Source organism: Crocuta crocuta, unplaced genomic scaffold, assembly GCF_008692635.1.
Source record: "Crocuta crocuta isolate KB4526 unplaced genomic scaffold, BGI_CrCroc_1.0 scaffold13, whole genome shotgun sequence".
Taxonomy (NCBI): Eukaryota; Metazoa; Chordata; class Mammalia; order Carnivora; family Hyaenidae; genus Crocuta; species Crocuta crocuta.
Genome location: NW_027530007.1, coordinates 4,061,519 through 4,076,083, shown reverse-complemented (window position 1 = coordinate 4,076,083; position 14,565 = coordinate 4,061,519). Strand labels below are relative to the sequence as shown.

The following is a 14,565-nucleotide window of genomic DNA, read 5'->3' as shown; positions in this document are numbered from 1 at the left end:
ATGGTATTTGCTCTCAGGAATGTGCCTTCTCCATTTCCTTCTCTGCCTTAATTAGATATTTCCATTAGAGGGTCATGTCACTTTCCTGAGAAGTCTTCGTGCATTTAGGAATAATGGTGGCCAGGCTGTAATAGGCTCGGGGGAGAAGTCACCCTTTTATCAAAAACGAAGTGACCCTTATCAGCTAGAATGAAAATAACGGCAGAGAGGAGGGAAGAGAGAAGAGCCGACCTGGCCGCTGAGTGCAGAGCCCGGGGGAGACTGGCCGGAGTCTAGACCCTCGCCTAGAGCTTGTCCCTCCCTGCCACTGTCTTTGCTTGGGTTAGAGGGATTTTGACCCGCAAAGAGCTGAGGGCGCACCGGGCTGGCCAAACGGGGGAGGGGGGCAGATACCTTTCTGCCTCTGGAGCGAAGTCTAGAGCCCTCTTTGGTCCTGGGGTCTGAGAGCTAATCCAGAGAGAGTGCACTTGCTCTCTGTGAAGAAACACCGCACAGCCTGAAAAGGCAGGCAGTTTGGGGGAGGGGAGAGGGACGCGGCCATCATTCTGGGCTGAACCCCCAACCCCGGCCAGCAAGAGCTGTTTCAGTAAATGGTGTTTGTCTCTGAAGGCAGAAAGGGATTTCCTGGAGGATGACAGACTCCCCCGCCCTTCCCCTTCCCAACCGCCTATGTCCTGAGGCGCTATTATTAGTACTGGAAAAGCGCATCAGGGAACCACCCCCCACCCCGGGTCTGGAGGATGGTTCCATAGGGCGCATGAGAGCCCCTGAGCCCCCGAGTGTGGGTGACAGCCAGCCCCCAGGGGTCAGTGGCCTGCCAGGCCCCCAGCTGCTGAGAGGCACGATCCACAGCGGCCCCGGCTCTGACTCTGTGTTTGCATGTGCGTGCGTGGATGTGTGTGTGCGTGTGCGCGCGCATGCGTGCGTGGTGTGCTTCTCGTCTCCGCAGGGGCGGGCAGTAGCGTGCACCACAAGTGCAACAGTGCCAAACACCGGATCATCTCGCCGAAGGTAGAGCCGCGGACAGGGGGGTACGGGAGCCACTCGGAGGTGCAGCACAATGACGTGTCCGAGGGCAAGCACGAGCACAGCCACAGCAAGGGCTCGAGCCGCGAGAAGAGGAACGGCAAGGTGGCCAAGCCCGTGCTGCTGCACCAGAACAGCACGGAGGTCTCGTCCACCAACCAGGTGGAGGTCCCCGACACCACCCAGAGCTCCCCTGTGTCCATCAGCAGTGGGCTCAACAGCGACCCGGACATGGTGGACAGCCCCGTGGTCACGGGCGTGTCCAGCATGGCCGTGGCCTCCGTGATGGGGAGCTTGTCCCAGAGCGCCACGGTGTTCATGTCCGAGGTCACCAACGAGGCCGTGTACACCATGTCCCCCACCACCGGCCCCAACCACCACCTCCTCTCGCCCGACGCTTCTCAGGGCCTCGTCCTGGCCGTGAGCTCTGACGGCCACAAGTTCGCCTTCCCCACCACGGGCAGCTCGGAGAGCCTGTCGATGCTCCCCACCAACGTGTCCGAAGAGCTGGTCCTCTCCACCACCCTCGACGGTGGCCGGAAGATTCCAGAAACCACCATGAACTTTGACCCTGACTGTTTCCTCAATAACCCAAAGCAGGGCCAGACGTACGGGGGCGGAGGCCTGAAAGCGGAGATGGTCAGCACCAACGTGCGGCACTCGCCACCAGTGGAGAGGGGCTTCAGCTTCACCACCGTCCTCACCAAGGAGATTAAGACCGAGGACACCTCCTTCGAGCAGCAGATGGCCAAAGAAGCGTACTCCTCCTCGGCGGCCGCCGCCTCCAGCTCCCTCACCCTGAGCGCCGGCTCCAGCCTCCTGCCGTCGGGCGGGGGCCTGAGTCCCAGCACCACCCTGGAGCAGATGGATTTCAGCGCAATAGACTCCAACAAGGACTACGCATCCAGCTTCAGCCAGACGGGCCGCAGCCCCCACGTCCACCAGACCCCTTCCCCGAGCTTCTTCCTGCAGGACGCCAGCAAGCCCCTCCCCATCGAGCAGAACGCCCACAGCAGCCTGAGCGACTCCGGGGGCGCCTTTGTGATGCCCACGGTGAAAACGGAGGCCTCGTCGCAAACCAGCTCCTGCAGCGGCCACGTGGAGGCGCGGATAGAGTCCGCCTCCTCCCTCCACCTCATGCAGTTCCAGGCCAACTTCCAGGCCATGGCTGCGGAAGGGGAGGTCACCATGGAGACCTCGCAGGTGGCCGAAGGGGGCGAGGGCCTCATCAAGTCTGGGGAGCTGCAGGCCTGTAGCTCGGAGCACTACCTGCAGCCCGAGGCCACCGGGGTGATCCGCAGTGCCGGCGGCGTCCCCATGCTCCCAGGCGGTGTGGTGCAGGGACTCTACCCGGTGGCGCAGCCGGGCCTCACCAACACCTCCAGCATGGAGCTCAGCCTGGACCACTTTGACATCTCCTTCAGCGGCCAGTTCTCCGACCTGATCAACGACTTCATCTCCGTGGAGGGGGGCGGCGGCACCATCTACGGGCACCAGCTGGTGTCGGGGGACGGCGCGGCGCTCTCCCAGTCAGAAGACGGGGCCCGCGCCCCCTTCGCCCAGGCGGAGATGTGCATGCCCTGCTGCAGCCCCCAGCAGGGCAGCCTGCAGCTGACCAGTGCCGAGGGCGGGGCCGGCACCATGGCCTACATGCACGTGGCTGAGGTGGTCTCCGCCGCCCCGGCGCAGGGCACCCTGGGGATGCTGCAGCACAGCGGACGGGTGTTCATGGTGACCGACTACTCCCCAGAGTGGTCTTACCCGGAGGTAAGCTGCCGCCGCCCGTGGCCTCCCCCACCCGCCCGCCAGCGCGCTGGCTCCTTAGGCTCAGGGGAGCTCATTTGCATGCAGCTGCCCTTTGGATGAAGCTGTGGACCACACAAAACTGTCCCCTTCCTCCGTCCCGGTGGCCTTTGTCCAGCGGCGCCTCTCAGACTTCACTGAAGCAAAGTAGCCTGAAGGTCAAGGGTCTCCTGGGGGCCAGGTGGTCTTCCCCGCTCCCGCCAGGGTAACAGTCTGCTGCTACCCTGGCTTGTGGACTGAGATTCCACCTGCAGTTTTGCTTGGCTTTATTATTTCCTAGGGCTGCTAAGACGAAACAAAACACGTCCAGAAAGCACCGCCATAGATCATCCGTATCCATTACACTTGATTTGCTTCACTAAACAAAACAAAACATAAACAAATTCCCATCAAACTGGTGTAGTGCCGGAGAGCCATCCGTGAAACGTTCCCGGGTGAATCCGGCCTCTACAACCTCAAAGCATGTCACATGACCTGGGGTCCCCCACCACCTGAGGCCTCCCTTCCCCCTCCCCGCCCCACCCCCACCCCCAGCCTACTGCCCCCTCAGGTCATCTCCGTTCCTGCAGGCTGACCCCTGACACTGAGAATCACAGCTCCAAAGCCCAGAACCACCTCCCCAAAAAACCCAGGTCTTGCCGCAGTGGCTCAGAGTCGAAGGAAGAAACCTTGGCTTTTTCTCCGAGGTGGGATGGCCCGGGAAGGGGACAGAGTGGCCTGCGCTTTCCCTAATGCCCTGCTGCACTCCGGGGCATGCTCCCTGACTCCTCCGGGCCCACCTGCCAGGTGCTAGGGGAGAGGGGAGGGGCACTGTCACCACCGGGCCCAGATCGGCACGTTCTGGGAGGCGCTGCCCACGGCTCCTTGGTCCCACTGCCACGTCCCCGGACACTAGGGTTAGGGGGCTGCTGTCCAGTACGCCGAGAGAAGGGCGCTCCTGAAAGACAGAGACTCCCACGAGGCATCGAGGCATCGAGGGAGGAATACAGATGCCACAAAAGGTTCTGCAGGGACAGGAAGTGCAGGAATGGTGGCCGGAGCCTGTGCACGGTACAGACCCCGGGCCTGAGGGCCCCCTGCGGTGATGCGGAGTCCGGCCCAGACAGAAGGATTACTGGGGCTGGGTGCCCCACGCTTACTAGCCAGTGACCTTGGGCAAGGTGACTGCCTTTCTTGTCTCTAAAATGGGCCATGACAGCTCTTACCTCACTGGGTCATTAACCAAGTTAAAGACTGGGGCGGGACCTGCCTCTTCCATCCCCCTCCATGTGCTCCTCCCCCAAGGAGGAGGATCCGGAAGATTCTGACCGGGACTCCTCTTGGTTTGGCTCAGTTTGACCTTGTCGGGGAGACCTGAGCTCAGTGGTGCCACATGTCACCCCCCCACCCCAGGGGAAAGGTCAGCTCAGCCCAGCAGCCTGCCCCCCACAGAGCTTAAGAAAGCAACTCGGGGGGACAGGGAGGCGATGTGGTAAGGGGTCAGCTGGAAGACCTGGCTCCCTGGGCCTCAGTTTCCTCTTCTGCAAATGGCTGGGAGGGGTGGCCTGGAGGCCCTGCAGGCCTTAGGCCTGGGAGATTTGGCCCTCAGGGCCCTTAAAGGCTGCCTGGAGCCCTGGTCCTGCAACAACGTGTTGGGAGGGGAGAGGAGCCCTCTTCCCCGGCCTGGACCTGTGCGCGCAGGTGTGTGTCCAGGCCTGCAGCCCGCCCTCCACGGGCCTGGGGCCGCGACTGAAGGGCTATTAGCAGCCCCGGTGCCCTGTTCAGCAGCCAGTACCGGCAGGTGCCCACACTGTACCTCAGGGAAAGTCAGTTCAGCAGCCTGCCACGCGAGGGCAGCCCAGGAGCGGGAGAGAATGTGGGTCCGGTCACCTCCGAGAAGGAGCGTCCAGCCCTGGTTTTCCAGAAGCCCTCGACGCTTCCAGGAAACACAAGCACCTCAAGTTCAATTTGATTTGGAAAATGCACGGAGGCCACCCAGCCGGTCCCTTTGGAGCCCAGTGGCCACACGGTGAGGCCTCTGCAGAGGCCACTCTCACCAGCCACTCACTCCCCGGCCACAGTCCTCAGTCCACACCAAGGGACATCGCCTCCTGGGTTCCCCCTTCAAGAGACAGCACTTCTCCCTCTTCTGACCCTTCTCTCCCCCTCACCGCCCCCCTGGCTGGCACATTCACCCCATCCCCCTTGCCAGCTGTGCCAAGCGTTCAGTTCTAGCCGCTGTCTGCCAAGCAAGGCACGGAGCAAGACATGTGGCTTGGGGACCTTTTTAGGCTGTAAGTGTGAGGCTGAGCTAAACGGCTGTGGGCACCCTGGCCCAGCTCTAAAATCCACTCTGCAGGAAAGCTAAGGCCAGGCCCCCTTTCTGTCTCTTCTGGGAGCATCCCTCCCTCCCACCTCCCAGACCCACCTCTTCCCCTGCAGCCACAGCTGGTCGCCAACACACAGACACACACACACACACACACACACACACACACACACACACACACACACAGATTGAAGGTGCAATCTGCCCTGAGTGCAGCAGAAATCTGGGTCCTTTATCTCAGGACTCCCAGGGCACACAGACCTCAGATGGCATTTGCTACCCTGTCCCCTCCCCCAAACCCTCTGCGTCATCTTCCTCTGCTGACAATTTGCCGCACTAGGCGGAGAAAGCTGCAATTAGAGCCGTCAGGTGCCTGCGTCACAGCCCACTGAGTGTGCAGCCCAGCGAGCGTTGCCATGGGAACCACCCCCTGAACTGCCGGATGCAGAGCCCATCCAACAGCGGTTTCCATGGAGAAGGTCCTGATGTTCTCCAGTAATTGCTGCAGTTCTTTGTTCCTCATAGCGGCCCTAGCTTCATGCCAGCAGCTATTGATTGGGGTTATTATTTTTTCCTTTTTTCTCACATGGTAACCGTCCGTGGCTTGTTGAAGCCACTGCTCTTCCACTTCCTAGGATCCAAGGAGGATCCTGCCCTGAGCTGGCCTGCGGTTCTACCTGTGCCGGGCAGCACGCCTCCCAGCCGGCACCCAGCCCCCAGCCCCCAGTCCCCAGCCCGTGGGCCCGAGAGTGCTGGCCCCCGTCCTGCTACCCGACAGAGCTCCGGATCTCCCTACGGAGCCGTAGATCAGAACCAAGGCCAGAAGGGCCACCAGAGAGGTTGGGCCACTTGGCTGAGGACACACAGCTACTGACGGGCAGGAGCAGGCCTCCGGCTTTTGGCCTCCGGGCCTGAGCTATCTCGACCGCCCCCAGCCTTTGGTTGCCTAGCATTACAGTGACTTCTCCAGAACCAGCCGCGCCCACCCAAGAGCACAGGTGGAATGCCTGCCCACGCAGGAGAGCCCCGTCTGTGCTGGGCTGTGGGAGGGCCACCCTCTCCTCCTCCCTGGAAACGCCCCCGCCTGCTGCTGCTGCCCCTGGGCCAGGCCTGGGTTCCGGGAGCATTGTGGGTAGCCCGTGGGTAAGCCTCGTGTTGATGTCAGGGTCCCTCCGGGCAGGGAGGGGCCAGTGCCCAGGAGAGTCCACACGACAATTGGTGACTGCGTGGCAGTGCTTCGCTGGCGGGGGGCAGAAGTGGGAGAGCTGGGAGCCTCAGGCCTGCACCCAGCACCCCCTCCACCGCCAGTCTGGAGGAGGTATGCTGCGCAGTCTTCCGCAGCCTGGACACTAGGTGGCGCTCTCCACCCTGTCCTGCGCAGTTCCTGGCCCCCTGCTGGGAAAAGCGGTGAGAGCCTGGGGGGGCCCACCCAGGGAGAGCCAGAGAGGCCAGCACCCCCAGCCCGCGCTAAGCCCCTTTCTGGCTCAGGGCAGTCTCTCACCCCTCCAACTCTGAGCCCTCCTCCCTCACTTTTCTGTCCCCAACCACCCACCCCGACCCCCACCATCCCTGGGGATCCTGAGGTCTCCTCGCTTCCCCACCAGCACTCCCTGTCCCTGGGGTGACACTAACCTGACATCAGGCCTGTTTTCAAAGCTCGGAGCTCCTGAAACCTGTTCACAAGTAAATGACCGAAAAAGCCCTCCCTCTGCTCCCCCCGGGGCTCCCTGCCTGCCTGGCCACTTCTCAGATGCACCCTACACTGAAGAGATTTGAAAAACTGTGCTCCCTTCTGCCTAGAAAGTTACATAGGGGAGGGTCAGGGGTCAGAAGTGCTGGCCCCCNGGCCCCTCCTCCCGCTGCCGTCCTGACACGGTGCTTCCTTCCCAAAAGCCAGGGCTTACTGGAATCCAGGAATCTGCATGTTCACCAAACACGTGGGGTGGGGGCGCAGACCGCCGTGTGCCCCCCAGGAGCGGCGCAGCCTGGAAGGCCTGCGTCCCCGTCCCCCCGTCCCGCCCGCTGATGGCCCTCTCTGCTCCTCTCTGTTCCCTCAGGGAGGAGTGAAGGTTCTCATCACAGGCCCATGGCAGGAAGCCAGCAATAACTACAGCTGCCTGTTTGACCAGATCTCAGTGCCTGCGTCCTTGATTCAGCCCGGGGTTCTGCGCTGCTACTGCCCAGGTGAGGAGGCGGCGCCCCCGCCCAGGCAGGGGCCGATGCAGGGGCCGCCTGGGAGCGACGCTGGGCAAGTCATGGCACCACTCTGGGCCTCGGTTTCCTCCGCTGTGATGAAGGGGTCCCAGATCCACTAGGATAATGTCATCTGTTGAGGCTCATGGAGCTCGTAACAGACAAGGGTACGAGGTAGCTCAGCTGGGATTTTGAAGTGAACGTGATGAGGGGCTGTTTGGACAACCAATGGGCTGGGCTGTCACGCCCAGGTCTGGCCACAACAGGAGGCCAGAGCCGCCCTCAACCTGGAAGGGTCCACGAGCTGGTGGTAAAGCCGGGCAGGTGGAGGGGCCCTGGGGTCAGAGCAGCCAGGCAGCCCTCTCCCCTCTGGCCCGTGCCTTCCGCAGCTCCCGCCAACCAGAAACGATGAGAACGAGAGAGTCCAGGCCGTGTGGTCCGCACGGTCAGACCCCAGGGCACTGAGCAGGTCAGAGAGGGATGGAGAAGGCCTGGCGGGCAGCAGGGGAGGGCATATCAAACTGAGAATGATCTGCACAGACTCCCTTGAGAATGTGAAGCCACCTGCCCCACGTCTGGAAAAAGGCACAGGTGCATAATTTGCTTCCAGTTTCAGGGGCAGGAGCCCCTCTGCCCTCCCTGTGGCTCTGGCCTTCTCCGTCCCTCGCTCAGGGCTTCATCGTCATCTACAGAGCTTGACGTCCCTTGTCTGGTCAACTCCTTGACCTCTGGCCATGACCTATCTCCCCACTGGCCTGCTGGCCCCACGTGGTCAGGATCTGTGTCTTTCCTGGTCACCATGTGGCCCCAGGGCCTGCAAGTGGCTGGCACATCACAAGAAGGAGATCAGTGTTTTGAAGGAATCCGTTTCTAGAGCTCCTGTTTTCTGGCATTTGTGCCGGTGCTGGGAAGACCTTTGGGCTGACATGAGCTCCGGGGATGGTCTGTCCAGTTTCCAGACAGTGAATCCCCGCAGAGAGAGACAGAGAGAGAGAGAGAGAGAGAGAGAGACCTTGTTATCTGAAGCCAAGGGATCTACAGGACAGAGTGCTCCCTGTGGAGGCCTAAGGCTAGAGAGAGAAGTGGCGACAGGGGCCTTGGGCCACCCCAGCTGTCTGCCTCCCGCCACACCATCCCCCCAGCCTGGGGCTCCTGGGTTCACGTGGAGCGTTCTTCCTTCTCTCTCTCCTTTCCCTGTGCAGTCAGCCAGGGCAGAAGGCTCCAGGGCTGGGTTCACTTGCTCAGCCTTCCCCTACCCCACTCCCTGAACCCAGCCCCTCCTTCACCACAAATATCCCAGGGATGGTGCCCAAGGTGGTCTCTCCCTACTGGACCCCCTCAGTGCCCTCTGATCCCAGCAGCCCTGCTTGGTCTGGAGCACAGCCATCAGGATGCTGGCCCGGGCTGGGTCAGACTGTCACAGCTCAGAGCTGCATGGCTAATGCAGCCACCGCTCCCCCACCACCTCTACCCGGGGTTGGGGGGGGGGAGGGGGAAGGGCAGCCTGTTATTACACTGTCCACTTACCACCTGCTGCTGGAACAGGGCTTGCCTGGCCTATAAATAGAAGCCACTTCCTGTACCTGGCCCTTGCCTGGCTGAGGACCCAGACCTTGCCTGTCCTAGGTTATCTGACCCCTCCCCAGAAAAGACTGGCCTTTGCATGCCCTCTGGATGGTGTCCCAGGCCAGGACCTGGCGGATCCCGGGTGCTGGCTCTGTCGCACCATAGCACATCCCAGATCGGCCAGCCACCACCTGGCGACTTTAGCTCAACACTTGACCTCTCTGGGCCTCGATTTCTACAGCTGAAAAAAAGAAGAGCAGAACTGAAGGAAGGTCTGTAAAGCACTTGGTGCACAGGCTCAATTCGTGAAGGGGCTCCCCAAGCGAGGCCTTATTTATTAGCTCTTTCTGTTTCAAGGGGGAGAGGGGATCAGCACTGTTCCATGTCGTGGTAGGTGGCTGTCCTGGTCCCTGAGCACTGCTGGGTCCCAAAGGCTGGCAGCAGAGTCTGCCTCGGTCACAGTGCATCTGAGTGGTTCAGGATCCTCTAAGGTAGCACATCTTGGACCCAAGGGGCGAGAAGCCACGGGCTCAGGCAGAGACTGGGAGCCAAGGCCTTGCTGCTAGAACACCGTTTTGGTCTGTAGCTAACCGCAAAGAGAGACTCTCTTTTGGACATGTCTGCATTAAGGCCCAAATTAAAACATGGCACCCTGTAAGAGGGTGCTGGAGGTATGCACGTATTCCTTCATGCATCTAATCACTCACCAGGCCTTGGTACGTATCTAGAATGGAGTAAAGCTTAAGACCCAGCCCCTTAGCCCAACTCTGACCCCAAGGGGCAGTCAGGCCCGGGAGGAGTCCGTCATACAAACAAGCTACTGCCCTGGGGGTGACACTAGCTGCTCAGAGACCTCTGCCCTGAGTCTTTAAGGAAGCAGGGAAATGAGCTGATCCTGAAGAAGGAACAGCTGGAGGCAGAGTCCTCTGAAACAAGGCCCCAGAGGCCTGTAAGCACAAGCCACGGGCTCAGGAGGAGACAGCCACAGCCAACAACTAGAAGACTTGTTTGGCCGGACAGCCCCCTCCCCCGCCCCCGGGGTTCCTGGATGGTCACCAAAAGCAAAGGGTGAAATTCAAAATGAAGTGGGCAAGTGCACTGAGTTTTGAAGCAATTCATTCCACAAAGCGGTTGGGTGGCCATGCCAGACATGCCAGGTACTGACCTTGGCGCTGGGCATGAAGACGTGATCAGGACAGAGCATGCCCAGCTCTCACGGAGCTTACACAGGAGCTCCGTTACTGCAGGAGACGAAAAGAAACAGGGAGACAAAGAAATAGCCACACAAGTTGGAAAGGGATATGGGGGGGTGGGGGGTGGGGGATGCTAGAACATGGTAGAGTTGGAGAAGATGGCAGGGACCAAACCATGTCCATCCTTCCGGGTCGTGGGAAGCAGCTTGATTTGGTTTTACTTGCAGTTGGAAGCCATTAGTTTTAAGTAGTGAAGGAAGTGATCTAAATTATGTCTTTCAAAGATGATTCTGGGTGTGGGAGAACAGATCGTAGGGAGGAAGAACAGAAACAGGGAAACCGTAGGAAGCAGGCAGAGGGGTGACCTTTCCTGACTTAAGGAGGAGAGCTCCCTGGGCAACATATCCCCACCAGTTTCACGTGGGGGGTTTGGAATGCGGTCCCCCAGCCCCATCCAAGCAGGAACAGGTAGATCTCGGTGTGTGCACTGTGCTTGCCCTTGGCAGGGGGCTAAGAGACAATGGCGGCTTGGACCACAGTGGTGGCAGTGGGGACAGAGAGAAGTGGAGGGACCAGGACTCGCTGATGGACTCAATGAGGGAGAGAGAGAAGGCCAAGGAAACATCCCAGGTGATAGCCTGTGTGCATATCATGCTGCTGGTCTGGACCCAGGAGACTGTGAGGGGTCTTCTCCGTCCTGTCTCTCTGGGGAAGGATGGGATGCTTTCAATCAGCCACGTTCCAGCACCACTGCAGGCTGTACCAGTGCTCGGAGGTGCTGGAGAGGAGGGGCCCCCTGGGCCAGAGCAGAGCTTTGGGTGCCCCAGTGCCGGGGGAGGCCAGGTGGCTTGCTAAAGGGTGCAGAGCTGAGTGGGCTCAGATGGGGTATGTGCTGACCGCCCTTGCTTCCTGTTGGTAAACCAGGCAAATCTCCAGGGAAGACGAGTGACCATGAACTTGGAAGTCGGCCTGGGGAATGCTATCAGGGCCTCAGGAGGTTCTGGACTTGACTGGGAACCCCTTGTCCAGAGAGACGCCACAGGAGATCCTCTGGGACCCCCACCCTCCGTGGACCCAGTTGGTTCAGCTTATAGTATGGAGCTGGGAGACCACCCCAGGGTGGAAAGCAGAGGGGGGGAACCCACTGGTCACTCTTGGGCAGAGACTTCCTGAAGACCCCCGCTCTGGGGACAGTGGCATAATACATACACCTGGGATGAACAGAGGTCACAGGTCAATGACTTGGTTTCCCCCTGGGAAGTAAGGTCTGCATTTACTCTGCCCTGGGGAGCAGCTGACTTGGTCAGCTTTCTCGAGTCTGTAAGCTTCGGAAAACCAAGAGCCCAAACAGTAACACGATCCCCGTGTGCGTCCTCCCTGGAAATCTGTCCTGGGGAGGCCCTGGGCACTGGTATCTGGTGTTCCAAAAAAGCAGGGCAGGGAGCACACAGCCCTGATGTCTACCGGGGGACGAGACCTGGTGGGGCCGAGCAGCCTGCGGTGGGCCGCAGCCCCCAGATTTCAAGAGGACATGCAAAGCCTTAACCCCAGACATGAAGCAGGTTTCCACCAGGGGTGGCCTCTCTTCTTGCCGATGGCACGAATGTCCCTGTCGTTACACAACCAATAAAAGCATTAAGCCCTGTGATAGGGACAGAGCAGTGAATGAGACCCATAGGGGCCTGTCTTCCCAAAGGCCACCGTGTAGGCATTGGAGAAAGTGCAGGCTTCAAACTGGCACTCGCAGCTTGGCACCCGGGGGCCTAGAGTCAGGGAGGCAGAGGACGTTCTGAAAATACTTGGAAAGTCATGCTAAGTGCCTCAGGAAAAGCTTGTGGGATAAGGTGAAATGGAGAAATAAGCGCAAAGACTCCAAAGCAAATGGTGTCCCTGGATCCCATCTAGGATGGATGGGATAGAGGAGAAGTCAGGCAGCCCAGGGACAGGGTTGGGGACCCTTCATTCATTCACTCGGCAAGTCTGCACTCAGTGCCCGGTACCTGCCCTCACCAGCTTTCAGAAGAGCAAACAGGCAATTCCGATCCCGGGTACAGCAGCGATCGCGGGGCTCCTGGCTAAGTCTGGGGTCCAGAGAAGGTTCTAGAGGCAGCACTACATCCAGGCCTCGAGGAATGAGCAGGCAGAGGCTGCGATTCACCCCGTGAAGGGGAGCAGGGAGGGGGCGCTCCAGGGTCAAGTTGAAGGGTGCCCATCCCCACCCCTCTCCCTGACCTCTCTTTCTTTTGCTTTCAGCCCATGACACTGGTCTTGTGACCCTACAAGTTGCCTTCAACAACCAGATCATCTCCAACTCAGTGGTGTTTGAGTACAAAGCCCGGGCCTTGCCCACGCTCCCTTCCTCCCAGCATGACTGGCTGTCATTGGACGGTAAGAACAGCGCTCGGGTCACCTTGCCAGGTGCTGCGGAAGAGGGGCACTTGGGGACAGGGAGGGAAAACGGAAGAGGCATTTGGGCTCCCTTACTTCTGCTTAGAGTGAAAGTCTCCACCACGGAAGGACCAACTGAGTCCCTGCCCATAACCCTTAACCTTGATCTCTTCCCCTGACACAGAATGAAGTGTGTGAGTTTGGGCCTTCAGCTGTCACTCCCGCCAAAGGATCTGAGTGGCCAGACAAGCCCCCAGGTTGCTAAAAGGTCCTTCTCTGAACAGACCCCAAGCAGCGGGGTGTGTCCAACCTCTGCTGCCGCCCTCCCCAAGCCAATTTCTAGGATGTCCTTGAAGGGAGAGCCCCGGAGGCCATACCAAGCCCCAAGCCTCTTAGAGATGAAAGAAGTGTGGGCAGCTAGGCAGAGGGAGCTCAGGCTTGGCTCCTTTCATGATCCAAAGCCTGGACGGGACAGCAGTGGGGGATGGGGGGGGTATGTGCTATGTATTAAGTGCTTTTGCTTTTTATGGATAACAAACCAAACCTCAGGGAAAGCCCTCAAACACCTGACACCTCCTGCTTTTAGGCTGTTTTTACTTTAGCTGTGCCCTGTAGAGCATCAGAAACAAGCCCGGAATCATCCTCACGGCTGAGGGTGGAGGGCCAGGGGGCCCCAAAGGGCTCAAACGGAGGAGACAGGACTTGCTATCCAAAGACGGCTCTCTGAGAGCCACCGGCCTTGAACATGAGTGAGTGTTGGCACCAAAGCCTCTGCAGAGAAGAGCTGCCAAAGACAGGTGGGGGTGCTAAGATCAGAGGCGGCCCTCCCCAGCCTGGGATGCCCAGCAGAAGCCCCGGAACTGGCCTGGGGAGCCGAACTGGCCGTCCGCGCTCTGCCCCCAGGTGGAGGGGGAGGGATGTCTGCACACACATCAGTATCAGGGCAGCCAGCAGAAGGGCCCATCTCTGGGGTCCTCACTGAAGCCCTCCAGCAGCCTGAGGTGGGGGCCTTGCCCAAGCCGGTCCTGGGCCCTGTGTGTGTGGGTCGCTTCCTTAAGCACCTCTCTCCTGTGCACAGCAGCCCTTTGCCCTCTCACCTCGCAGACCCCCTTGCTGCTGGCTGCCAGGGGGTTTCTGGGCTTGGGCACATGCCCCGGGCAGCCTTCCTGAGCCACCCAAGGCGCAGATCTCAGCCTCGTCCCAGCCCGGCTCCAGCAACAACTGGGTATCTGGCGGCCACCCGGGGCCACCAAACCCTCCGAGCTGTTCCCAGGGGTGGCTTTGGGTCAGCGGGCATCTGCACCCTGGCAGTAGCTGCGTGGGAGCACCGAGCTGGCCTTGGCAGCCACCCTGGGCAAGACCGGGGCCAGCCAGAGCCGTGACGATGACCTACAGAATGTAACAGAGAAGGGCAGGCTGACCAGGGGCTCCCGTTCAGGAAATCCGGTTTCAGTTTTGCGGAACAAATGGGAAATGGAACAGAGTAGCCTGCAGAGTCCTGGCTCTCCCTGAGTGACCAGGGCACCTCACCAGGACAGACTGAACGCAGGACCTGCCTGGGAGACCGAGCCCTTCAGAGGGCCAAGTCTCCGCCAGGCAGGAAACATCAGCCAGTGCCCTGGACACCAGAGAGCGAGCTGTAGCCGAGGGTTACTGCCAGGGAGGATGCTGTGATAGCGACCATGGGGAAGGGGAATCAATCGGCTTTGCTTCATTACAGACACACCCGGGACGCCATCCCGGGTCCCTTGGGCAATGAGCCTGCTACCAAGCTGGACACTTGCCCCCCAGCAGCCCCCTCCTGAGGGGACCTGGAGCTCTGACCTCCACAGGCCTCGGGTTGAGATAAGCATCCTGCAGCCCCCCCGCAGATTATACGAGAGAGATGACATGAGTTGGGGGAAGGACGTGGTGGGCGCACCCCAGCCCAGAGAACAGATCAGGGTCTCCAGCAAGACCTCAGGAATCCGGCTCCCTTTGGTCTCGACCAGGCGTCCTTCCAAGTAATAGGAAGGGAGGGGTGGCCAGTGCGGAGGAACCGTAAGACCCCGTCCCTAACCGAGTGCAAGTGCCTTATCCGCGGAAAGA

The 14,565-nt window shown here is 60.2% G+C and overlaps 1 protein-coding gene across 1 annotated transcript in view; it reads left to right on the top strand.

Annotated features, from left to right (window-relative positions):
• CAMTA1 (calmodulin binding transcription activator 1) overlaps positions 1–14,565 on the top strand; it is an 821,930-nt gene that overhangs the window by 732,630 nt on the left and 74,735 nt on the right. Inside the window, exons 12-15 of the mRNA XM_077763975.1 lie at positions 693–881; positions 950–2,793; positions 7,195–7,321; positions 12,343–12,477. Of these exons, the coding sequence (XP_077620101.1) occupies positions 693–881; positions 950–2,793; positions 7,195–7,321; positions 12,343–12,477 (2,295 nt within the window). The remainder of the gene's footprint in view (positions 1–692; positions 882–949; positions 2,794–7,194; positions 7,322–12,342; positions 12,478–14,565) is intronic.